Source organism: Leuciscus leuciscus, assembly GCF_965113295.1.
Source record: "Leuciscus leuciscus genome assembly, chromosome: 13".
In the NCBI taxonomy this organism is placed as follows: domain Eukaryota; kingdom Metazoa; phylum Chordata; class Actinopteri; order Cypriniformes; family Leuciscidae; genus Leuciscus; species Leuciscus leuciscus.
The window spans coordinates 41,780,890-41,806,820 of NC_138737.1; the positions used below are offsets into that span (position 1 = coordinate 41,780,890).

The 25,931-nt window shown below is 40.8% G+C and overlaps 2 protein-coding genes across 3 annotated transcripts in view; both read left to right on the plus strand.

Moving 5' to 3' along the window:
- The first annotated feature begins 2,223 nt into the window (after nt 1–2,223).
- ubiad1 (UbiA prenyltransferase domain containing 1) lies at nt 2,224–11,173 on the plus strand. Of its 2 annotated transcripts, none has more exons than XM_082187420.1 (3): nt 2,224–2,607; nt 3,513–4,057; nt 9,447–11,173. In XM_082187420.1, exons 2-3 carry the CDS (start codon nt 3,553–3,555, stop codon nt 9,932–9,934), a joined length of 993 nt encoding a protein of 330 aa, XP_082043546.1. In that variant the 5' UTR covers nt 2,224–2,607; nt 3,513–3,552; the 3' UTR covers nt 9,935–11,173. The 2 variants fall into 2 exon arrangements, with proteins under 2 accessions (XP_082043546.1, XP_082043545.1); XM_082187419.1 differs by having other exon boundaries at nt 2,224–2,407.
- Nucleotides 11,174–12,401: 1,228 nt separating this feature from the next.
- The window catches only part of mib2 (MIB E3 ubiquitin protein ligase 2), a 75,755-nt gene continuing 62,225 nt past the window's right edge, over nt 12,402–25,931 (plus strand). The window contains 1 exon segment of the mRNA XM_082187439.1: nt 12,402–12,678. Within this exon segment, the coding sequence (XP_082043565.1) occupies nt 12,666–12,678 (13 nt within the window). The 5' untranslated portion in view covers nt 12,402–12,665.

Sequence of the window (25,931 nt, forward strand, 5' to 3'; positions counted from 1 at the left end):
AAAAAAACATTGTCGAACTAAAATATAGTACATTCATTTCATTGAAATAATAATAAAAAAAACTTCGGTCATTTGTGCCCCACATGCGAAGGGTTAGTGAGGATAAACGTGTCTGTCTGTCCTCCTCCACCTAAACTGGTTCAGGACAGAAACCACTAGCACATGTTTGTCCGACCACAGACTCTTCTGGCCCCAGTCTGCCCACGGTCTGCCCACAGCCCCTCATACTCATGTTTATCTTCAGTGACAAACAGCTCAGGGCATCATCTGTACGGCACATGGCCAAGAGCTCTGCGGTCTCCAGCATGAGCCGACGGGATAAACAGGGCTTGAAAAGCTTCCCGAATGTGTGATTCCAGGCGGTGTTCCTCTGTGGCCGAACAGAACCGGGCCTCACGAAACACCCGGCTGGCATTTGGCTCGGACTTTATCTTTTTTGAGTCTGCTTAAGTTCCACATCATGTTGCAGGGATGATACCGACAGCAATCCTGTAGATTCACTAACAGTCTTTACAACATCACAGCATCATTATTTCTGCCTATCAATCCCTCAGATTATCACAGAAGTGCTGGGAGAAAAGATTATAGTTCAGATATAAACACTGATGTCTACAGTAGAGATCACAATACAGCAAATCAGCTTTTAAAAGTAACTTGATGCTTCAAATAAAGATTGTAGTGATTACATCGTTACACCAGTAGGTGGCGACAGGAGACTGTTCAAATATGTGTTTGTCATTGAATCATTCACTCAAGAGATTCATTCAGAAACACTGATTCATCCAGTAATGAAACCAGTGAAGACTTTATAAGGGAGTCACTGAATAATTCACTCAAACATTTTAAATAGATGCACCCACATTATTTCATAAGATGTTATTTTCTTTACTTGTCTATTCAGAATCGCTGAAGAATTGTGATCAGTTTGAAACAACATAATCGTGATGCTCAGTTACGATAGAGACTTGTCCTGCTCTACTAAAGGCTTCAGCTGAGAATCTGAGTACACACTGCATCTGAATCTGAACTTTAAACGCCACCGTTCAAAAAGGATCAGGTTTTTTTTGTTTTATTATTGCTTTTTGCAGTTGTGTTTATTGTCTCCAAAATGTCTTTATCTGCATGTTACAGGATCTCTATGCTTTTTTTTTCTTTTTTTTCCCCCAATCATTTAAAATAACAGACACTCATTAATGTAACAACCAGCATCAGTTGCGTCGCTTCACTGCCATTCATATATCCTCTCCTGTGGCCTCATGGGAGAGTAAAGTGTCCATCCACACTTCAGGATCTCACCGGAAGAAGTAGATCATCCGGAGACTTTTCTCCTTCTGTTTTGTAGAATACTGAATTGGGACAGACTTCTCAGTGGGCGTACTGGTTTCTGCACACTGATTAGGCAATAATTCGATTTCGGACGCAGCGTTTATAGAAAGACATTCATTCTTATTACTTATGAATGGGAGAAAGGGCAACACGCAAATGGGGGAAATTACTTAAAGTGGATTGTGTAAATTATAGTACTGTACTGTTAACTGTAGCATATTATTTATATATGAAGAGCTCTGATGCAAAAGCCTCTAAAAGCCACTTATGTCAAAATGAGATAATAATACTGAGTGAATCTCCGCACATAGTGAACGCTCATCAAATACTTTCACCTAATCTCACTAAATCTCAGCCTCAGCCCATTCAGAAATGTCGGTACTGAGGAAGACACCTATACACACAGGAGCCTGATGAAAATGTTAATATTGAAGAAACACGTTAGACAGACTTTTGCACCTGAAGTCTTCATTTGTAAATACATTTTTGTATAGTTTACACAGTTTTTATATTATTTTTTATTCACTTTTACTTTTGATTCCTTATCTAATCTATATTAATCTACATCTTATAATTTATTTATATCCGATTGTTATTTAATTTTAATGAATTACTTTTATATAAATTTTTTACTTTTTACACATACCTTATCTAATCTAAATTAATCTACATATTATCATTTATTTATATCCGATTGTTATTTAATTTTAATTAATTAATTTGAATATATTTGTTAAATATTTATTTTTTGCATTTTACACAATTTGACTTTGAACCATAGACTGTAAAAAATAGTTTGAACCCGCTTTGAAAACCGAGAACCTCTGTCTCAGGCGGAACGATTAGTCGGGCGGAACGATTAATGCTCTGCCGTGTTTCCGCCCGGACTGTCTTACACGCGCTGCACTCTGAGGTGTTGGACGGAAATGGCGATGTGTGAGTCGGTTAATGTTGCTAATGTCGATTAAATCATCACTAGACTGTCACGCTCCTGCTCGGACCCTGCGGGGATTGACCCCTGAACCCACGGCACGATGCGTGAGCGGCTCTGCTGAAGAGTGTGTGTGTGTGTGTGGAGCAGGTAACGTTACGATCCTGACGGACACTTTGATAATCTCTAATAATCTCTCAAACTAGCATTAGCCTTTAGCAGCCGGACCACTATCATAATCATCATAATCAGTGATGAAACACTAGAGAAAGAAACGCGTATTGTGTGTGACACACGGATGAGTGTGTTTGTATGGACACGTGATCTGATGTTAATGAGCAGATCAACAGGTGAGCTGATTAAGGCTCTTTAATTAATGCTCTCTTACATGATCATACTTTACTACAGTGGGTTTGATTAAACGAACCCCTAAATATGATTCTCCCTTTGCGAGGGAGCCCTTTCATAACTACTAACTGTTACTACTAATAATACATGAAGTCATGTGTAAATCTGGAAATATTGACATATATTTTCTACCCAAAATATGGCATTACTGTCCAGAAACACACGGTGTAACCAGTACTGAGAAAAGTATGAAGATTTACTGGATCATTTAATTTATGATCATAAAAACATGGGATTTTGGCAGGTTTTTGTTAGTGTCCTTGTGTTTTTGAAGGGCATATGTTTTTCACATGGCATTTCCACAGTAATTAATATCATAAATCATATTAATAAATTTTAAAAAGTACATTTATAACTATATTTTGTGTTATAATACCCTAGCATTGCCCTTTTAAGTTTTAAGTTGATTTAAGTTGAATTTGTGGTGGAAAAACTACATTACCCATGATGCTGTGCAGGAAATTCCACCAATCAGAGTCACGATACCGTTACAGTTGATCTCCCGATACTCTCAAAATAAACTTTATTAATGATGATAATATTTAATATTTTATTAACCCACCAAACGTAAAACTTCGGCGAGGAAAACCCGTTCTAGCGAGCGTATAGCGCTGCTGACGTCAGTGACCCGGATGAGCCTGTGTTTCTGTGTTCAGTTGTTAAACCGCTGGATGCACGATTAACCAATCAGAATCAAGCATTCCAGAGCCGTGTAATAATGTTGTTTATGTGTCTATGTGGTGTTTTTAATATGCTTTTGTCAAGAGCTGTAATAATATAAGTTAATGAATGTCTGCCGGTGATGTTGTAATGATGTGTGTGTGTGTGTGTGTGTGTGTGTCGACAGCTCGTCTCCTCTCTCTGAAGCGCTGCTAGACTGATCCGCCATGAAGCAGGCGAGCGCTGAGAGCTGTGTTCTCTCGGGGTCGAACGGCCTGAACGGGTCAGGGTGTTCTGGAGCGGGTCGGGCCCGTGGCGTGAGGGGTGTGCAGGGCAAGTGCGCGGCGTACGTGTTAGCGCTGCGTCCCTGGAGCTTCAGCGCCTCGCTAACACCGGTGGCCCTCGGCAGCGCGCTGGCCTACAAGCTGGAGGGGTCCGTGGACCTGCTGGTTCTGCTGGTGTGTGCCGTGGCCGTGCTGCTGGTCCACGGCGCCGGGAACCTGGTCAACACCTACTACGACTTCTCCAAGGGCATCGATCACAAGAAGAGCGACGACCGGACTCTGGTGGACCAGATCCTGAAGCCGCAGGACGTGGTGATGTTCGGGGCGGTGCTTTACTCCGCCGGGTGTCTGTGTGCAACACTGCTCTTCTGCCTGTCCTCACTCAGACTCGAGCATCTGGCGCTCATCTACTTCGGGGGACTGTCCAGCTCTTTCCTATACACTGGAGGTGAATATGCAGGGTTATGACTGGGTCTTAAAAAATTGTCAAGATGGGCAAAATAAGCTATATAGACCAAAAAGTACTGGAGGTGAATATGTTTGGGTTATGACTGGGTCTTACAGTCACAGTGAACACGTTTACATGCACACTCTTAAAGGGATAGTTCACCCAAAAATTTAAATTAGCCCATGATTTACTCACCCTGAAGTCATCCTAGGTGTATATGACATTCTTCTTTCAGACGAATACAATCAGAGTTATATTAAAAAATGTCCTGGATCTTCCAAGCTTTATAATGGCAGTGAATGGGCACCATTTTTTTTAAAGTCCATAAAAGTGCATCTATCCATGATAAAAGTGCATCAATCCATGATAAAAGTGCATCTATCCGTCATAAAAGTGCATCTATCCATGATAAAAGTGCATCTATCCGTCATAAAAGTGCATCTATCCATTATAAAAGTGTGTCTATCCATCATAAAAGTGCATCTATCCATCATAAAAGTGCGTCTATCCATCATAAAAGTGCATCTATCATCATAAAAGTGCATCTATCCATTATAAAAGTGTGTCTATCCATCATAAAAGTGCATCTATCCATCATAAAAGTGCGTCTATCCATCATAAAAGTGCATCTATCCATCATAAAAGTGCGTCTATCCATCATAAAAGTGCATCTGTCCATCATAAAAGTGCATCTATCCATTATAAAAGTGTGTCTATCCATCATAAAAGTGCATCTATCCATCATAAAAGTGCGTCTATCCATCATAAAAGTGCATCTATCATCATAAAAGTGCATCCGTCCATCATAAAAGTGCATCCGTCCATCATAAAAGTGCATCTGTCCATCATAAAAGTGCATCTATCCATCATAAAAGTGCATCTATCATCATAAAAAGTGCATCTATCCATCATAAAAGTGCATCTATCATCATAAAAGTGCATCCGTCCATCAAAAAAGTGCATCCATCCATCATAAAAGTGCATCTATCATCATAAAAGTGCATCTATCCATCATAAAAGTGCATCTATCCATCATAAAAGTGCATCTATCCATCATAAAAGTGCATCTATCCGTCATAAAAGTGCATCTATCCATTATAAAAGTCCGTCTATCCATCATAAAAGTGCATCCGTCCATCATAAAAGTGCATCCGTCCATCATAAAAGTGCATCCGTCCATCATAAAAGTGCATCCGTCCATCATAAAAGTTCATCCATCCATCATAAAAGTGCATCCGTCCATCATAAAAGTGCATCTATCCATCATAAAAGTGCATCTATCCATCATAAAAGTGCATCTATCCATCATAAAAGTGCATCTATCCATCATAAAAGTGCGTCTATCCATCATAAAAGTGCGTCTATCCATCATAAAAGTGCATCTATCATCATAAAAGTGCATCCGTCCATCATAAAAGTGCATCCGTCCATCATAAAAGTGCATCCATCCATCATAAAAGTGCATCTATCATCATAAAAGTGCATCTATCCATCATAAAAGTGCATCTATCCATCATAAAAGTGCATCTATCCGTCATAAAAGTGCATCTATCCATTATAAAAGTCCGTCTATCCATCATAAAAGTGCATCTATCCATCATAAAAGTGCATCCGTCCATCATAAAAGTGCATCCGTCCATCATAAAAGTGCATCTATGCATCATAAAAGTGCATCCGTCCATCATAAAAGTTCATCTATCCATCATAAAAGTGCATCCGTCCATCATAAAAGTTCATCTATCCATCATAAAAGTGCATCTATTCATCATAAAAGTGCATCTATTCATCATAAAAGTGCATCTATTCATCATAAAAGTGCATCTGTCCATCATAAAAGTTCATCTATCCATCATAAAAGTGCATCCGTCCATCATAAAAGTGCATCTATTCATCATAAAAGTTCATCTATTCATCATAAAAGTGCATCCGTCCATCATAAGTGCATTTATCCATCATATAGTGCTCCACAGGGTTAATAAAGATCTTCTGAGTTTGGAAAAATAAATGTTGAAAATATAGAGCTTGGTTAATAAAGGTCAAAGCTTGGAAGAGCCAGGACACTTTTTCAATATAATTCTGATTGTGTTCGTCTGAAAGAAGAATATCACACGTATGATGACTTCAGTGTGAGTAAATCATGGGCTAATTTTCATGTTTGGGTGAACTAACCCTTTACCCTGAGGATATGATGTGAACATGTCGAGCTGTTATCAGAGGAGAGTGATAAAGAGCTCATAAGGCGATCGACAGCTGGATTCTTCCCAGCACAGAAACACAAGGCTGGACGCACTGGACGATAACTGACTAATCAAACACACATAACACACAAAATACTGCAAATACTAAAAATATAAGCACTGTACTTTTTAAATATTAATTATACCTTGATCATTCATTATAGTTCAGTGCATTAACTAATGTTAAGAGATGCAACTTCAAAATGTAAAATGTATATACTCTAGTGTACGCATAAACAATGCAGCATACTTCAGGCTTGAGACTGACTGGCGCCTCCTACTGGCAGGTTTAGCTGCATATTTACAATGTTCATTTTGAAATACTTTAATATTGCAATACTACAAATGTTATTTTTCAGACCTTAATCTCATGTATGTAATTGCTGTGTAAATGCGTTCATGCCACCAATGAGTTTGTGTACATGCATCGTACATCATTTGGTAACACTTACAATAAGGTTCATTAGTTAACTACCTTAAAAGTGGCCAGTAGGTGGCGATGTCACTGTGTAAAGAAGAACCTATAGACTGAACATGTAACACACATGATGTCATCGTTTTCACAAATCTCCGTTTGTGTGGTTTACTCAGAGATGATAACGGTATCACTGCACTATGAATTCAGTATTTCAGGCCCGAAACGTCGTCGTCGCATAAAACGTTTTCAGTCTTTAGTTGACAGCGCTGTAGTGTAAAAGGCACCTTAGTATTTTAATTTGGTTAGATGACAGAATCTGACATAAAAGATGACGCATACACACAGCTGGGTAGGAACTGATTATGTAATCTGGATTAAAGGCAGGGTAGGCAGGATTTTTCCCAAATTTGTTTAAACTGTCTTTATATATCAATACATAATTAAAATGTAAGTACTCTGAAAAATAGAGTATAAACATTGAGTGTCTGTAGTCCTCTCAGGGCTGCAATAACCACAGCTACTTATGTCCATTCACTCCCACCCCCTCCCTTCTGGGCTTCTTCCAAAGCCACGCCCCCTAAACACATGAGCGCGCGATGCCGACCTCTCAGCTGGGGGACGCGTTTGCCAGCGCAGTGCACGTAGTGACATCATGTCAGAATCACATGTAATAACATACCTAACTTTATTAGGTTTCCGTGCCTCTTCCCCTCCTCGAGTCAAACGGGTGCGCATGTGGGCGGCTCCTGTAGCGGCGGGGGTGGTAGCCATGGTAGCGAGGGAGAGTGACAGTCGCCCAGCCAATCCTTTCACTTGTTCTGAATGGACATAAGTAGCTGTGTTTATTGCGCCCTGAGAGGACTACAGACACTCGATGTTTATACTCTCTTTTTCAGAGTACTTACATTTTAATGATGTATTGGTATATAAAGACAGTTTAAACAAATTTGGTAAAAAGTGTTTTAGAAAAAACCTGCCTACCCTGCCTTTAAGTAATCAGATTCCAAAAATTAAAAACGTATTATATTACATCACACTTTAAAATACTCGTAATCCGACTACAGTTCCTCTTTCACTGATGACATCAGCAGTCCGTGGAGGATAATCGCCAGTCGCAGTGCCTTTGTTTTGGATAAACGACCTCTAGTGGCAAAGAATGACATAGTGTAGGGTTCCCACGGCTCCTTGAAATCCTAAAGTTTGTGAATATGAAAAAAAGATTTCAAGGCCTTGGAAAGTTTTTGAAAGTAAACACACATAGACACAGGTCCTTGAAAGTGCTTGAATTTATTTTTTGTGCAATAAGTTTTCTGTAAAAAATTCCATATTATCCCCTCCGGTCCGCTAATGTGTTAGGCCTATTCCGCCAACACTTCGTGGCCTATGCGCACTAGCTTGCTTGATTTACGTTAGTTACACACATTTATACCATGGTCTGGGTGAATACTCGATTCTGATTGGCTGCAGGGTGTCCATTAAAAAGTGATAATGTACACCTAGGAAAGGCGTCCCGTCAATTTGCCTGATGACAGTTCTAAATGATTGCGCTGGCTCAAACTCACTGATCAACTGCTGCGGTCGGGTCGCTGTTGCTTGGCAACGCCTGTATACGGGAGATATTAAATAAATAAATCGACTTAATAAATAAAAACCCTCACGATTTTTACTCTAAAACACATTAAAGTATTATTAATTGATTAAATATTTCTTTCTTTCGTAAGTGACCATGGTATAAGCGGGTTAATGCCCTTCGAGGTGTCCATTGTCAGGTATTAATGGACTCCGCTGCGCGTCGGACGGTTCACGCCTCGCCGTCGTCCATTAATACCTGATAATGGACACCTCGTCGGGCATTAACCCTTACTTACGCGTTACGTTAAGTGTTTCCCGCGTCAGGTACTTTGTGTTGTACGTTGCCATGACGTTCACGCGTGCAAAACTGTAACAATGTGTCTTACAAGGAAACACGATGAAACCTTGCTCTCACTTGAAATGTGTCCCCACATTAAGTCCTTGAGTTTGAGGGTATTGGACCTGGAAAGTCCTTGAATTTGAAGTTAACCGAGGTGTGGGAACCCTGATAGTGTGCCTTTAAAGGTGTATTGTGTAATATTTAGGAGGATCTGTTGACAGAAATGCAATATCATAAACATAACTGCGTTTTCAGTGGTGTATAAAGACCTTACTTAATGAACCGTTGTGTGTTGTTTATTAGCTTAGAATGAGGCGTTTCTCTCTACACACACCGCGGGTCCGCTTACATCCACATGTTTCTACGGTGGCCCTGAGCGGACAAACACGTTTCCTCACTATGTTGTTCTTCGTGTAAAGAAGCTTCAGCTAAAGTCACTGACACAATGATGAACAAGTCACAATAATATTCACAATAACAGTTTTACTGAATAATTAAGTAAACCTAATTTCTTCATTTATCTTTGTAAAGAATCCTCCGCTTAACTGGCTACTCTCTGCTGTCTCAGACGACGACATCACTTCCTGTCGGCCACCGTAACTTCTGTTGGGTGCAGTTCACAACCTCACCACTAGATGCCGCTAAACTTACACACTGCACCTTTAAATGTGTAATCGAAATAGATTACATTCATCTCATGTAATTTGTATTCAGTTGTATCCCCAGAACTGCTCATACATTTAATAATATTTGGGGGAAAATGAGACGTAACTGCAAATCACAATGCTAGTGTTCTCACGGTGTCGTGTGTGTGTCCTCTAGGCATCGGCCTGAAGTACGTGGCTCTGGGAGACGTGGTGATCCTCATCACCTTCGGGCCTCTGGCGGTGATGTTCGCTCACGCGGTGCAGGTGGGGTACCTGTCAGTGCTACCGCTAGTGTACGCCGTGCCGCTAGCGCTCAACACCGAAGCCATCCTGCACAGCAACAACACCCGAGACATGGACTCGGACAAGCAGGCGGGAATCGTCACGCTAGCCATCCTAGTGGGACCAACGCTCTCCTACATCATCTACAACCTGCTCCTGTTCGTGCCCTACCTGCTGTTCTGCATCCTAGCCACACGCTACAGCATTAGCATGGCTCTCCCGCTGCTAACGCTGCCCATGGCCTTCCCGCTGGAGCGGCAGTTCCGCCGCCGCTGTTACGCTAAGATCCCGCAGAAAACCGCCAAGCTAAACCTGCTCATGGGACTCTTCTACGTGTTCGGGATCATCCTGGCGCCGCAGGGGAGCTTGCCGTTATTGTGAACTCTTGTCCGGTTTGTTTTAAACAACTCTAGGTACTTTTGTACTCGTAGCGATGCTAATCTAGAGTTCAAAGACTTTAATTTATTGTTGGTTATTTATGTTTTGAGAGTTGGCAAGTGCTCTCAGTGCATAGACTGTCCAGGACATCAGTGTTGTGTAAAGAGACCAGTCTGTACATTAAGAAGTGGAGATATATATATATATATTAGTGCTGTGCAGCGATTAATCACATGCAAAATTAAAGTTTGTATACATAATTTGTGTGAGTACTGAGTATAAATATTTTGTATTTATAAATTCACACACATGCATGTATATATCTAAGAAAAATGTGTTTAGATACAAAATATTTCTTAGATATAGACATGCATGTGTGTGAATTCATAAATACAAAGTAATTATACACAGTACACACACAAATTATGTAAACAAACTTATTTTGGATGCGATTAGTGCAGGGCAACGATATAATGGTTTACTAGTACATTAAATGTCTCCGATATATTAAGTACCTTTATAATTTTTTCATGTTTTTGTAAACATGACTATAAATAATTTTTTTAAATAATGTTTTTGATTTTCATTTTATAAAACCAGTCGAGTCTCAAGTACCCGCTCTTCAGTGGTGGTCAATTGGTATTTTAACGAGGGAACCTTAGCTTTAAAGTCCCGCTGTGGTGAACATCCAGTGTTTAGTGTTGTTTATACAGTGATTTTAATCTGCTTTAAGACAAACCATGTGTAAGTTCATAAGTCGACTCCATTGCTGAGTATTTCCTCCTTAAAACTGCAGTGAACCAAAGACAGTCTCAAACACACGCTTTGAAATCGCTGGTGTTTCTGACGTCACAAACTACCTTGTAACCAATCAGATCAACGTGTGATCGTCAACCAGTGGATCTCTGAGCTGAGGGAGTGAGTGGAGGTGGGGTGAATTTGCATATTCATAGAACCACGCATACTAAATGAGGCAAGGGTGTCGAGTTACATTCAAGATATTTTAAGGCTATGAAGGACAAAGTGTTTAAATATGTCATTCTGGTGATGAAAGATGAGTTTAGGGAAGCACTCACTGACTACAGGGGGACTTTAAATAGTTCTTTAGTTTTAGTGCCAATGACTCTTGAGGTTTTTTGCCAAATCAACCAAACTCCTGAATCCACAAGAAAGCTCATAGTCAGCGTTAGACATATTTCAATGTCAAATAAAAAAAAAATTCCAAATAAAGGAGATACCGAACCAAGTGTTTGGCTTCAGTTTGCTGCAGTTTCCTCCAGGACTCAAGGAAACTAGCTCAGCTTTTCATGGTTCAAATGTGAAGGTGAGCGTCATCTTTTGCTGCTGCAGAACGAATACATCAGACGTTTTCTGATTATGACACATATAGATATTGATGCAGTCATTTTGAAATGCAATACATTGACTTGGTTTCCAGATAGCAGCATGTGACCAAGTGTTTGTAGGCAATACAGGGTGATGAAGTTCAGTAATTCTGAGAGGATATAAGCGTAAATATGTGATCTCTTTATAAATGTGTTTCTTTACTTAGATATTGTATGTAATACTATTTCTAGAAAGCTTCCTTTCGTATATTACTTGGTTTTTCTCTTATTTTGTCCATCTAAACAAAGACCGTGCTTTCATATAAACATCTCCCAGTATCAAGTTTAAACAAATATTGAGTTACAAAATAATAACTCACTATGCAGATGAAACTGATCGTTCAAAATGTCCAATTTAATTATTTATTTTTTTATATAATTTTGCAAACATTATGGGAACATTACTTTTGAATGTTCTCTGAACAAAGTAGAAACATTCAAAAAACGTTCTAACGTCCAACTGAAACATTTCAGAAAATTAAAGTTCCCTGAAAAATATATAAATAACGTTTTAAGAACATTAAAGAACGTTATTAAACCATAATAGCCTAACTTTGAGCGAACAATCTACTAAGGTTATGAGCGTTTGTTGAGCAACCCTTGCCAGAATGTTAGCTAAAGTTCTGAGTGAGAACATCTGTTTGCTGATTACTGAACATGTCTGTAATAAGAGTAATAATGCAGTGCACACTGAAGTATGATATATGATCATCGGTGTAGCATATGGATCGACAACAAGATGGCTCACGAGGACCATAGTGGGAGCGCAATGTTTTCGCGCATGCGCAGTGTCCTGTTTCAAATCAGGATTTCACTATCAAGTATATTGATTTACTAATCAAGTACACTAAGGTTCCCGATAGTTCTACGCAACCTGCCTCATAAATACATAATTAAAAACTATAACATTAATTTAATGACGCACCATAGCCAACAATTACGAATCCGACTACGGCGAAGGATTAGCGCATGAATATTAATCAAGCGTTGCCTGGTAACCAACCTGTAGCGTCACCTCATTAATATTCATGAGCCTATCCCTCGCCATAGTACGGTTGGTAAATTTGCATACGGCACGGGAAGCAGCGGCGTGGGCGTGTCCAGCGAATTAACCCGCACTGCTAGTTTGACTAGCGCGATGTGTTTTAATTTCGATGATTTATAGATGCTTTTTGGTTTTGTTTTCGTGTGGAATTATTCGCGGACACACGACGCGAGGTGACGCGGAAGCTTCGGCCTGATGGATGTCCAGTGGCGTTACTGACGCGCGCGTCCATCGCATCGCATCGCAGTTATAAGCGCTCGTAAGCCTGTATTAGCGCATTGATCGGTGGGCCGGTGGAGCATTAATGTTGTCGACAGGTAAGATGAAACAACGACACGATATGATGTGTTTTGTGCGACGGCTGACTCATATAACGGTGTTGCGGCCGTGCAGAGAAAACACGGGTTACTTCTTTTGTTTGAATATTCATTAATTTGTATGTTTTGCTTGTAAAGAGAATTCTGAAACATATATTGATCATATCTCCCATAATCAGTCAACAAACAATCAATGCTATATCAGCAAATGACTAGCTTTTACAAGAGCAATCACGCGCTCTTGCTAATAAACACATATTTATGCGTTTATTTACACATGTAATATATGTATATTGTGCTTTTTAAGCGTCGCACATTTATGTTTCCCTTATGGAAAAGTATCACTATATAATGCTGAGGTGCTTCAGCCCATGTTTGGGTCAAATATGGATGTTTAAACCCATCCGTTGGTTTATATGTTGAACTGTTCAGGGTTTGTCCATGTTTGACCCAGACAGGGGTGAAGCCCCTCGGCATGTTGTATAGTGTGTATAATGATGGTGGTGTCATGGGATGTAGTGATGGTAAAACATGATATTTGTACACATTCACGTGTTTATCGAGGATATATCACTGTGATCACGATATCTCCAGCACTACCGTTGGTGCTGTATGTGTTCTGCCCAGTATGGCACGAGCCTGGGTCCTGAAACTGCGATGCTCGTGTGTGTGGTTCCTTCACTGGAATGGCGAGTCATTGTTATGTTTGTCTGTGTTTTGTTTGGGAATCGCTTTTATAAGAAGTACTGTGATAATACTGTGGTACAGTAATGGTACATAAAGAGATATATAGATACATAAAGTACTGATAGAGATACCTGAAAGTGGCCGAAGAATATACCATGGTATTACATGAGTTCATCATTGGCTTTTAAGATCCTTTAACATCAATGCAATCTTTCCATTGCACAAAAGGTTCTTTAGATTATTAAAATGTTCTTCACACTAAGATAAAATTGGTTCTTTTAAGGTCTGATCATCTCTATGGCATCACTGTGACCTTTGAACCTTTGTTTTTAAGAGTGCATGCCGAAAACATGTTTAATTTTGAGTTCTCGAACGCGTTGATTAGAAGGACAGGCGTGTGGTTCAGAAGGTCAGGAGGAGTGTTCTCATTGGTCAGCTAACAGAGAAGTTGACGAAGCAGAGACGTATAATATGAGCCAATGGAAATGCAGATTCAGTCCTTTGCTCAGTGTTTTGTTTCGCTGTAGTTATAGACCTTTCATTTCTGTTCTGCATACTTGGATATATGTATTATATATATTTCTGAAGCGTGTGTATTCCACCACAGTAGTAGAGGTGTGGTTCACCCGTATGTTCATCAGTCATCATTCTTTAGATCAGCTGTTGAATGAACAGTGGTTTTATCATGTGCTCCTCCAAGCTAGATATTAATGATAGTAATATGAGAAGTGAACAATTCATTTAATTAAGATCGTTTCAGTCTCGTTTTTAATAATTTTGTATGGTGAAATATTTATACATTTTGATTATGTACTTATGTTTTTGGTTTTCTAGTGCACTCGCAGAGAGACTCCGCCCACACTCTCCTCTGATTGGCTGTGAGTTTTGATTGATTTGGTTGCGAGTGCAGTCTCCGCCCACACGCTCTTCTGATTGGCTGTGAGCTTTGATTTGGTTACGAGTGCAGTGCGCTTGCAGAGAGACTCCGCCCACATGCTTTTCTGATTGGCTGTGAGCTTTGATTGATTTGGTTTGCGAGTGCAGTGCGCTTGAACAGAGACTCCGCCCACACGCTCTTCTGATTGGCTGTGAGCTTTGATTTGGTTACGAGTGCAGTGCGCTTGCAGAGAGACTCCGCCCACATGCTTTTCTGATTGGCTGTGAGCTTTGATTGATTTGGTTTGCGAGTGCAGTGCGCTTGATCAGAGGCTCCGCCCACACGCTTTTCTGATTGGCTGTGAGTTTTGATTGACACCTCTCACACATGATTGATGAACACGCTTAAAGCCAAACCACTTTCATGGTGTCTAAAACCCAGGGTTGGCGCAGACTAACCTGAAACACACCTGGCTATCCTCCTAAACCGGCTCCATGGTGTAGGGTGTGTGTGACCGCAACAAGCTGCCACTCCGCATTCCTGCTTTATCAACACACACACACAAAGAGCTTCAAAGAAATAGTTCACCCAAAATAAAACTGGTCCTGTAACCCCACCTCATTCCAGACCTCATGATTATCCTGATCATCCCAGACCTCTGATTATCCCGATACCTGTCGTGTCCTGATCACATGTCTTAGTAATCTTAGTGTCATTCGAAAGATTAAACACTGTAGAACTTTAAAACCTTTTAGCGGCTCAATCTTTGTCAGACATACGGCTTTGATTTTCTAGCAATTTTAGATTCCAAATGATTTAGTTGAATATACATTTAAAATGTTCAGTACATGTTCTTCACAGTATGTCCTGCAGTAATCTGATGTCAGAGAGCGAGCTGTGGTCTGTTTCCCAGAGCATTTACTCAGATATCAGTGATATATGTCTGTGCTCCGGCGGGTCAACTGATGATCATGATTCATCTTGCTCACAAACTTTAATCACTATTATTCATCACTATTATCAATCACTATTATTAATCACTATTATTAATCACTATTATTATTATTAATCACTATTATTAATCACTGGTTTAGAATCAGTGCACTTTCACATTTTCAAAAGAACATCAATCCACACGGTCTATTTTGTTTCATCATATACATTATCAGACTCTTCACATTATGAAAGCTGGTGCAACATAACCAGTGAAACTCACTATATTAACTCCAATAATTCCACATCATGTTTGTTTTCCCATCAAAGCAACAACAGAAATGAACTTGTGTCGTCGAACAGCGCATTTATTGAGCAAACGATACAGTCGAGATTTATGTTCTGATGTATTACAGTAATAAACATAAGTAAAGCACAGGCGATGATGCGCAGATACTCATGATCCTGATCAACAGATGATCTGAGGATGTCCAGGAGAGACTGTAGATGATGATGATGATGATGATTAGGGCTGGGCGATAAAACGGCATCGGTATTTATCAACGGTACACCATTGTCGGTAATAGGGCTGGGTACCGAGTTCGATACTTTTTAGGTACCGACCGAATTGCCTCGATACTATCGAGTATCGAAAAATGACTTGTTTTTCGGTACCAGATTTCGATACCTAAGGGGTTAACTCGTCAACGTCAGTGCTCAAACAAATACATATGAAATGCACAACAACACGCCTAAAGTCGCTCACGCACATACACGTGAACTCTACACACACGAGACGCGGGGAACTCTGCGCACATATGAGACATGCGCGCGCACACAAACTGTCCACGCACACATTCTCATATGAGACGCAAGCACACACACACAAACTCGCGCACATACTCAATGAGACGCGAGCACACACACTCACAATACCTTAAAGATGTGGAAAAGCCGATCAAAAGTGTGGCTACATTTCTCCATTCTCGATGCCAAGCGTGCGATGCAGTATTTGCGGTAAAATAATTGCTGCAAAGACGGTACCGCGACAGATATGATGAAGCCCTTGACAGTGCACGGAGTAAACATAAGAGCAGAAAGTTGCTCCGTCTTCGACTGGTAACTGAAGAGATACCTGTTGATCACTCTGACAGTGTTTATATTGCAATAATGACCTACTGAATGTACACTGCCGTTCAAAAATGTGTTGGTCAGAATTATTTTTCAGTAAGGATGCATTAAAGTTATCAAAAATGCCCTTAAAACATGTGTAATGTTACTAAAGATTTCTGTTTCAAATAAATGCTGTTCTTTTGAATTTTTTTAATCATCAAAGAATCATGAAAAAATGTATCATAGTTTCCAAAAACTGTTTTCATATTTCTGAAGGATCATGTGACACTGAAGTAATGATTTTGAAATTCAGCTTTGACAACACAGGAATAAATTACATTTTGAAATATATTCAAATACTATTTTAAATTGTAATACTATTCCACAATATTACAAGTTTTACTGTATTTTTGATCAAACAAATTCAGGTTTGGTGAGCATGAGCTCTTTATAAAAAAATATTTTGTTCCTTTGTGCTTTTTTTTTTGTTCCTTTCTGGACTGACTAAGGAGCATGAGTCAAACTGAAAAAATAAAACTAAAGTTTTTCTGAGGTAATGTGTTATGTAATCTTGTTCAAATGGATTTCATAAAATTGGTATCAAAAAAAGTATCGTTCAGGAACTGGTATCGAAATCAAGGTACCAGTATTGGTATCAAAATTTTTTAAACGATACCCAGCCCTAGTCGGTAACGATATAAAAAATGTTCGATATAGCGCTCAATATTTTCATTCAAATGCACGCGCGACCACCATAACGTCGCCCGACATCAAATGAAACTGCAAGCGGAATGAAACTGCGTTATTATTTTGTGCTCCACGGACCGTTTATCAGTTTTGACCATCAATGTCAGTGCAGCGCGAGTCGATCTAGATCAAGCGACACTGTTACTACACAGCGCTAAGAGATCCAGTAAAGAAAGCATTTGAATTCGCCTCTGAAGTAATAACATCAGCGTGAGATCGAGTGAGAAACATTCAAATTTCTCCGTTATTAACGGATCAAACTGCGCTGACGAGGAAACCAGGAGAAACATTGTGCCATGAATGAACTAACGTTAGTTATATTTAAGTCCATAGATCAGCAACATTCATTGTATATGGATTTAATGTACTGTAGTAACACTCACAGTAACCATGTTTGGCAGGAATAGTAAAATGCTTTCAAGTACATCACACATCTTTTTCCAGCACTTCAAAACTCAAATATTATCATATTTAAATGTTATTTTTAATGTGATGACCAAAACACATTTGTTCATCCTTCAAATATATTACCCCCATTTATAAAAGTAAACGTTTCAAGATGTAGGGAAAACTCAGACTTATTTAAAAATAACTTTTCTTTTTAATAATTTTTTTTTTTTAAATCAAGGAAATTTCTTTGGCATTTCTTTCTTTTTGCTGTATCTCAAAATGTACCTAACCGTGACACCACTGTGTCGTAAGGAACCGTTCCACCCCTACTTATTACAGATGTTGATCTACCAAGTTTGCCTTGATTCTTCTACGTTTACACTTTTTCATTGCACTTTGCACACATTTTATAACATTTTAAGTTCAAGAGTTTCTTTAACACTTACTTTTTTATCTTAATATAAGACATAAAGAAGATATTTTTTTTTACATTTTTTTTTGACTGCTAAAACTAAAATAATTTGTTGTTTGCCTTAATGTGGATAAATAAAATAAAAAACAGTGGTTTAAATTCAAACTTTTCTACTTGTCTTAAAAAAAAAGGTTCTAAAAAAATTTCAATAATTATCGATACCGAACGATATGAAACATTATATCGTGATAATTTTTTTAGCTATATCGCACAGCCCTAATGATGATGATGTCATTGGGTCGGGAATGGGAACTAGAGTGACTACAAATAGAGTATGTTCTGTATGTCATGTGTGAGGTGTTTCAGACACCATGTGACTCTCAGCTCTTCCTGGAGGAATACACTCCGCTTTTTACATATTTATTCAACATATCCCATATTTTGACTTTATTTTCATAAGAAAATGCAGTTTATGTTTAAAGCTAATCGTCTTGCATTCGCTGTTCACGTCATCATTAAGCGTAGCGGCGCATGTGATCGAGCGCATCATCACATCATCATCATTACTCGCCCTTATTCACACAAACCTGAAGCTCTCATTTCAATGAAACTCTTGGAGAATTATTTGAGGAATATTCTGGTTGTTCTTTTCTCATGTAATAAATATAAGCGTAGGCTTTATCTGTGTATCATGAACATGAAGGATGCAGATGATCTGAGATCTGCTGTAGTAAAGCTGATGATGATGAGCAGAGTCTCCTGGTGTTCCCAGAGGAAGATCAGAGCGAGGGTGAGGTGAACACATGATGTTCCTGATGACCTGGTGTTCCCAGAGGAAGAGCAGAGCGAGGGTGAGGTGAACACATGATGTTCCTGATGACCTGGTGTTCCCAGAGGAAGAGCAGAGCGAGGGTGAGGTGAACACATGATGTTCCTGATGACCTGGTGTTCCCAGAGGAAGATCAGAGCGAGGGTGAGGTGAACACATGATGTTCCTGATGACCTGGTGTTCCCAGAGGAAGATCAGAGCGAGGGTGAGGTGAACACATGATGTTCCTGATGACCTGGTGTTCCCAGAGGAAGAGCAGAGCGAGGGTGAGGTGAACACATGATGTTCCTGATGACCTGGTGTTCCCAGAGGAAGAGCAGAGCGAGGGTGAGGTGAACACATGATGTTCCTGATGACCTGGTGTTCCCAGAGGAAGATCAGAGCGAGGGTGAGGTGAACACATGATGTTCCTGATGACCTGGTGTTCCCAGAGGAAGAGCAGAGCGAGGGTGAGGTGAACACATGATGTTCCTGATGACCTGGTGTTCCCAGAGGAAGATCAGAGCGAGGGTGAGGTGAACACATGATGTTCCTGATGACCTGGTGTTCCCAGAGGAAGATCAGAGCGAGGGTGAGGTGAACACATGATGTTCCTGATGACCTGGTGTTCCCAGAGGAAGATCAGAGCGAGGGTGAGGTGAACACATGATGTTCCTGATGACCTGGTGTTCCCAGAGGAAGATCAGAGCGAGGGTGAGGTGAACACATGATGTTCCTGATGACCTGGTGTTCCCAGAGGAAGATCAGAGTGAGGGTGAGGTGAACACATGATGTTCCTGATGACCTGGTGTTCCCAGAGGAAGATCAGAGCGAGGGTGAGGTGAACACATGATGTTCCTGATGACCTGGTGTTCCCAGAGGAAGATCAGAGCGAGGGTGAGGTGAACACATGATGTTCCTGATGACCTGGTGTTCCCAGAGGAAGATCAGAGCGAGGGTGAGGTGAACACATGATGTTCCTGATGACCTGGTGTTCCCAGAGGAAGATCAGAGCGAGGGTGAGGTGAACACATGATGTTCCTGATGACCTGGTGTTCCCAGAGGAAGATCAGAGCGAGGGCTGCTAATCACTGCCTTTCACATTATCCAGTCAGTCACTCATTTGATTCAAACATTGAAAGAAGTGTTCGTTCATCATCTACAATTAAACATTTGTTCACACACTGGCCGGATAATGTAGGGGTGATCGGACACACACTGGCGCGGGGCTAGTTGTCACACACACGGTTTAAAGCGTTTTTACTAGTGACCATTTCAACACTATATAGAGAAACACTGCAGCACAATTCAGAAAGCTTTGGAAGATATCACTGAACATTTATTTAACTATAGCAAAAGTACTTACTTATGTTCAATTTTCATTTCTGTTTTTTTGTGTTAATTTAAAATGAGACAAATCCGATATTATCTTATATCTGTTATTTAACAGTTGAGATGACAGTTGCACAGGTGGGGCATGTTGTCACACTGCGTTACAATGAGCTCCTATTAGAACTATTCTATTCTATTCTATTCTATTCTATTCTATTCTATTATATTATATTATATACTGTTATGAATTCTATTGAGAAACCTTTTTATTTTTTTACTTTTTTATTGGAAAAAGGTGAATATTTTGAAATTATTAATCTATTATTATGTTTTGAGTTATGCTGTATAGATGTGTTTTCCGGTGTGTTTGTTGTCAAAAAATGGCATTATTTTATATGAAAACGTTAATATTTGTATTTTATTGACAAAATATTTTATTTTGTCTTGTACATTTCTTTGATTAGATCAGATAAGATTATAATCTGTCATATGGTCATGGTTCAGTATGGGGCATGTTGTCACAGTTCAAATGTTTCCCCACTGAAACGGTTAGGTGGAGTCTGGAGCTTTATAGTTATCGCTCTTGGTGTGAAAGGGCCTTAAAGCTCATCTTTCATCACCATAATTACATATTTAAAAAATTTTCCTTTATGTCTTAAAATATCTTGAATGTAACTCGACACCCTCGCCTCATTTAGTATGCGCGGTTCTATGAATATGCAAATTCACCCCGCCTCCACTCACTCCCTCAGCTCAGAGATCCACTGGTTGACGATCACACGTTGATCTGATTGGTTACAAGGTAGTTTGTGACGTCAGAAACACCAGCGATTTCAAAGCGTGTGTTTGAGACTGTCTTTGGTTCACTGCAGTTTTAAGGAGGAAATACTCAGCAATGCTGTCGACTTATGAACTTACACATGGTTTGTCTTAAAGCACATTAAAAACACCACATAGACATATAATAAACTACATTAAAAGCTGGACTTTCATTAACATTATAACATTATAGATGCTGTGGCTTTAACAGCCTCACTCTGGATGTTCAGTGTTCCTGTTCTCCTCTGTGTGTGTCGAAGCGTCTTCATCCTCATCCATCATCGGACGCTCCGGCTCGGCTCACGTGGAAGTGTGTGTGTTTACATCACGATCACCTGATGTAGATTTATTAGACGTCTGGGTGTGTTGTTGAAGATGGCAGGTTTGCTCACACAAGCATCTGTCTCGCATCAGACGTGTTCCTCACACTGAGTCGACTTTTAAGGGCTTCTGCAGTGCAACGGACACGGAAGGAGACGTGTGTGTGTGTGTGTGTGTGTGTGTGTGTGTGTGTGTAAGAGTCTCAGTCGCCTGCTTGAGTCCTTGCCTGTCCCGTGTGGGATAATCTGTGCTGATAAGGCACACAGAGGACTAAACGCTGGCTGTGGTCACATGGCCCTGTTCGGAGGCTGTGATTGGCTCAGCAGGATCGCCGGTCATGTTCGGGGGCTGTGATTGGCTCAGCAGGATCGCCGGTCGTGTTCGGGGGCTGTGATTGGCTCAGCTGGATCGCTGCAGTGTCAGTCACAGGTTCTGTCTGGTCTTGGGTCGAGTGTCGGTCCTGTAGGTGACGGGGCACGTGGGATAGTGTTGAGAGATCTGCAGGACACACTCCTCAGCCTTACACACTCACCTGTGGTATGTGTCGGGATGTTTTATGTCATGTTACAGCGATGTGTGCATGTTCTCCGCTCGCAGTGCATGTGGAGGTTAGGATTAGGTTTAGGGTTTGGTTCAGGGTCAGTTGCTTGTGATTATGCATAATTATAGTAATTACTGTAGTAACTGCATGTAACGTGTAACAAGGACACTGGTTTAGGGTTAGTTGCTTGTAATTTACTGTTAAAGTGGAAACGAGTGTAAATCCTTTATGAGTGGATTTTACAATATGGCTTTTTTTATTTTAACTGATGGGTCATTAATGCATTGTAATGATGATATTTTGACAAGTAAGCGTCCCTCATCTCATCTAAGTCTCATTACTGTGATGCTAATAAATATTTTAAATGTTTGGTTACTCTTTAATTGACGGTGTTTGTGTTCCTGTGTAAAAAAGTATGATATTTTTTAAGATCTCAATTCTGAACAGATTACTAAACAAAATAACGTCATTTACTAGAGGTTCTGGCAAACTGCTGCTGTCTATAAAAATATCTAATTAATAATTTAATTAATTTGAAAAAAATGTTTTAACAAATCTCTTGAGTGAATGATTGCATTTATAGTGCTCATAAAGTCTTCACTTGTTTCATTACTGGATAAATCAGTGTTTCTGAATGAATCTCTTGAGTGAATGATTCAATAATAGGGCTGGGCGATATGGCTGAAAACTGTATCCCGATATAAGTGTTTCATATCGGTCGATATCGATAATTATTGATATTTTTTATGACCTATTTAAAGGACCAGGAGACAAATATATTACATTTAAAAAAATATATATTTTAAACTTAACCTTCCTCTGATCATAATCCCCAGTTATAAAGGCAGAAATGTCGACACGCCGTGCCGAGTCTAGGACAACTCGAGGTATCGCACACCGGACGCGCACTTTCTCCAGCCAGCAATATTCTTATGTTTAAGGACATTATGAAATTAAGATAATGTCTGTACTATGTTCTGATTGTACTGTACAATTAAATACAATCGTTGCTAATTCTACAGTCTGAACACTTTACCTCAGATCATCCGTTAACTGAATGAATTGAGAATCTCACCTATAAATCCGATAACATCAGCTATTTTCATTCAAGCAGCTGATTTCTGTGAATGAATGTAAAACTAAATGTATATTGCAGCACAGGGTGAAGTCAGTATATACATTAACGACGATTTGAGACAAATATAATGTCAATTTAATATAAAACTATGTAAATGGCGCTCTGTGTCACAGCAGGATTTTGAACCCGGTCCTGAGCTGTTGCTGGGCAGACGCCGGATGGCGCCGCCGGTGTGTGGACACTCATAGAGGATAATGTGTTCGAATTGTAAAGACATGGCGCTATAAACTGAGAAAGTGCGCGTCTGGTGTGCGATACCTTGAGTTGTCCTAGACGCGGCGATGCGCTTCTCGTCCGGTGTGCGATACCTTGAGTTGTCCTAGACGCGGCGATGCGCTTCTCGTCCGGTGTGCGATACCTTGAGTTGTCCTAGACGCGACGCAATGCGGCGATGCGCTTCTCGTCCGGTGTGCGATACCTTGAGTTGTCCTAGACGCGACGCAATGCGGCGATGCGCTTCTCGTCCGGTGTGCGATACCTTGAGTTGTCCTAGACGCGGCGATGCGCTTCTCGTCCGGTGTGCGATACCTTGAGTTGTCCTAGACGCGGCGATGCGCTTCTCGTCCGGTGTGCGATACCTTGAGTTGTCCTAGACGCGGCGATGCGCTTCTCGTCCGGTGTGCGATACCTTGAGTTGTCCTAGACGCGGCGATGCGCTTCTCGTCCGGTGTGCGATACCTTGAGTTGTCCTAGACGCGGCGATGCGCTTCTCGGCCGGTGTGCGATACCTTGAGTTGTCCTAGACGCGGCGATGCGCTTCTCGTCCGGTGTGCGATACCTTGAGTTGTCCTAGACGCGGCGATGCGCTTCTCGTCTGGTGTGCGATACCTTGAGTTGTCCTAGACGCGGCGATGCGCTTCTCGTCCGGTGTGCGATACCTTGAGTTGTCCTAGACGCGGCAATGCGCTTCTCGTCCGGTGTGCGATACCTTGAGTTGTCCTAGACGCGGCGATGCGCTTCTCGTCCGGTGTGCGATACCTTGAGTTGTCCTAGACGCGGCAATGCGGCGATGCGCTTCTCGTCCGGTGTGCGATACCTTGAGTTGTCCTAGACGCGGCGATGCGCTTCTCGTCCGGTGTGCGATACCTTGAGTTGTCCTAGACGCGACGCAATGCGGCGATGCGCTTCTCGTCCGGTGTGCGATACCTTGAGTTGTCCTAGACGCGGCGATGCGCTTCTCGTCCGGTGTGCGATACCTTGAGTTGTCCTAGACGCGGCGATGCGCTTCTCGTCCGGTGTGCGATACCTTGAGTTGTCCTAGACGCGACGCAATGCGGCGATGCGCTTCTCGTCCGGTGTGCGATACCTTGAGTTGTCCTAGACGCGGCGCGGCGCGGCGATGCGCTTCTCGTCCGGTGTGCGATACCTTGAGTTGTCCTAGACGCGGCGCGGCGCGGCGATGCGCTTCTCGTCCGGTGTGCGATACCTTGAGTTGTCCTAGACGCGGCGCGGCGCGGCGATGCGCTTCTCGTCCGGTGTGCGATACCTTGAGTTGTCCTAGACGCGGCGCGGCGCGGCGATGCGCTTCTCGTCCGGTGTGCGACCCCTTTTACATGACCGGCTGTTAGCTTGTGTCACCCAGTAAGTTGCTAGGTTACCAGACAGTGACTACATTTGTTCATGCAACCAAACTTGCTTCGCAACCTCTGGTTTCTTCCAACGAAGAAAAAATAATAATTATCGAACGTTTTATCGAATGTATTTTTTATTGATATTGATTACGTGTCTGTCGCGATACATATCGTTATCGTTTTATCACCCAGCCCTAAAACACATATTTGAACAGTCTCCTGTCGCCACCTACTGGTGTAATGATGTAATCAATACAATCTTTATTTGAAGCATCAAGTTACTCTTAAAAGCTGATTTGCTGTATTGTGATCTCTACTGTAGACATCAGTGTTTATATCTGAACTATAGTCTTTTCTCCCAGCACTTCTGTGATAATCTGAGTGATTGATAGGCAGAAATAATGATGCTGTGATGTTGAAAAGACTGTTAGTGAAGATGTTTCATATCTATTCATGACGACGGCTCTCTCTGGATCAGAACACACATCTGAGTGTTCCTGTGATCCGACTTCACAAAGGTTACTATTACTAGCTTACTATTGGGTTAAGATCAGGTTTAGGGTTTGGTTGAGGGTCAGTTGCTTGTAATTATGCATAATTTACTGTTATTACTATAGTAAGTAAAGTTTAACCACGTCACCTTAAGATGAAGTGGTACCAAATGTTTAAATGGTATTTTGATATTTAAAGGGATAGTTCACTTTGAAATTAATTTTTGGTATGTTTTAGCTTACCTCAAGGGCATCCAAGATGTAGGTGTCTTTTTTTCCGCAGTAGTTTCAATTTTGATATTTTTAGGTCAAACCGTTCTTGTCTGTTAGTCATATAATGCAGGTCGATGGTCACGGTCTCAAAACACAAGCACAGAGTCCAAATTAAAACAATTCCCCGTCGTCCAAATTAAACAATTCCCCATCGTAAGTACACATTGATGGCCTAAGACACGAAACGAGCGGTTTGTGTGAGAAAACGAACAGTATTTATATAGTTTTTACCTCTTATACGCAGCCATGTCCGAGTGATCTGATCTGACGTGTACGCAGACTGGTGCATAGATATATACACTAGATGTCGCTTTGTCTACGGCAGTTCATTGGAACGAATGTCTTTAAGGCGACATCTAGTGTATATATCTATGCACCAGTCTGCGTACACGTCAGATCAGATCACTCGGACATGGCTGCGTATAAGAGGTAAAAACTATATAAATACTGTTCGTTTTCTCACACAAACCGCTCGTTTCGTGTCTTAGGCCATCAATGTGTACTTACGATGGGGAATTGTTTAATTTGGACGACGGGGAATTGTTTTAATTTGGACTCTGTGCATGCTCTTTGAGACAGTGACCATAGACCTGCATTATATGACTGACAGACAAGAACGGTTTGACCTAAAAATATCAAAATTGAAACTACTGCGGAAAAAAAGACACCTACATCTTGGATGCCCTTGAGGTAAGCTAAAACATACCAAAAATTAATTTCAAAGTGAACTATCCCTTTAAGCATAATTAAATGATCACTGTTGATCAGTACATATGACTTTACCACAGTAATTAGACGTC

What these genes read in the sequence shown, in the direction of transcription:
- ubiad1 (XM_082187420.1), top strand. Translation starts at nt 3,553, where the DNA reads ATGAAGCAGGCGAGCGCTGAGAGCTGTGTTCTCTCGGGGTCGAACGGC. An exon ending in CTCTTTCCTATACACTGGAG is followed by an intron (nt 4,058 to 9,446) that starts GTGAATATGCAG and finishes TGTGTCCTCTAG; the next exon opens with GCATCGGCCTGAAGTACGTG.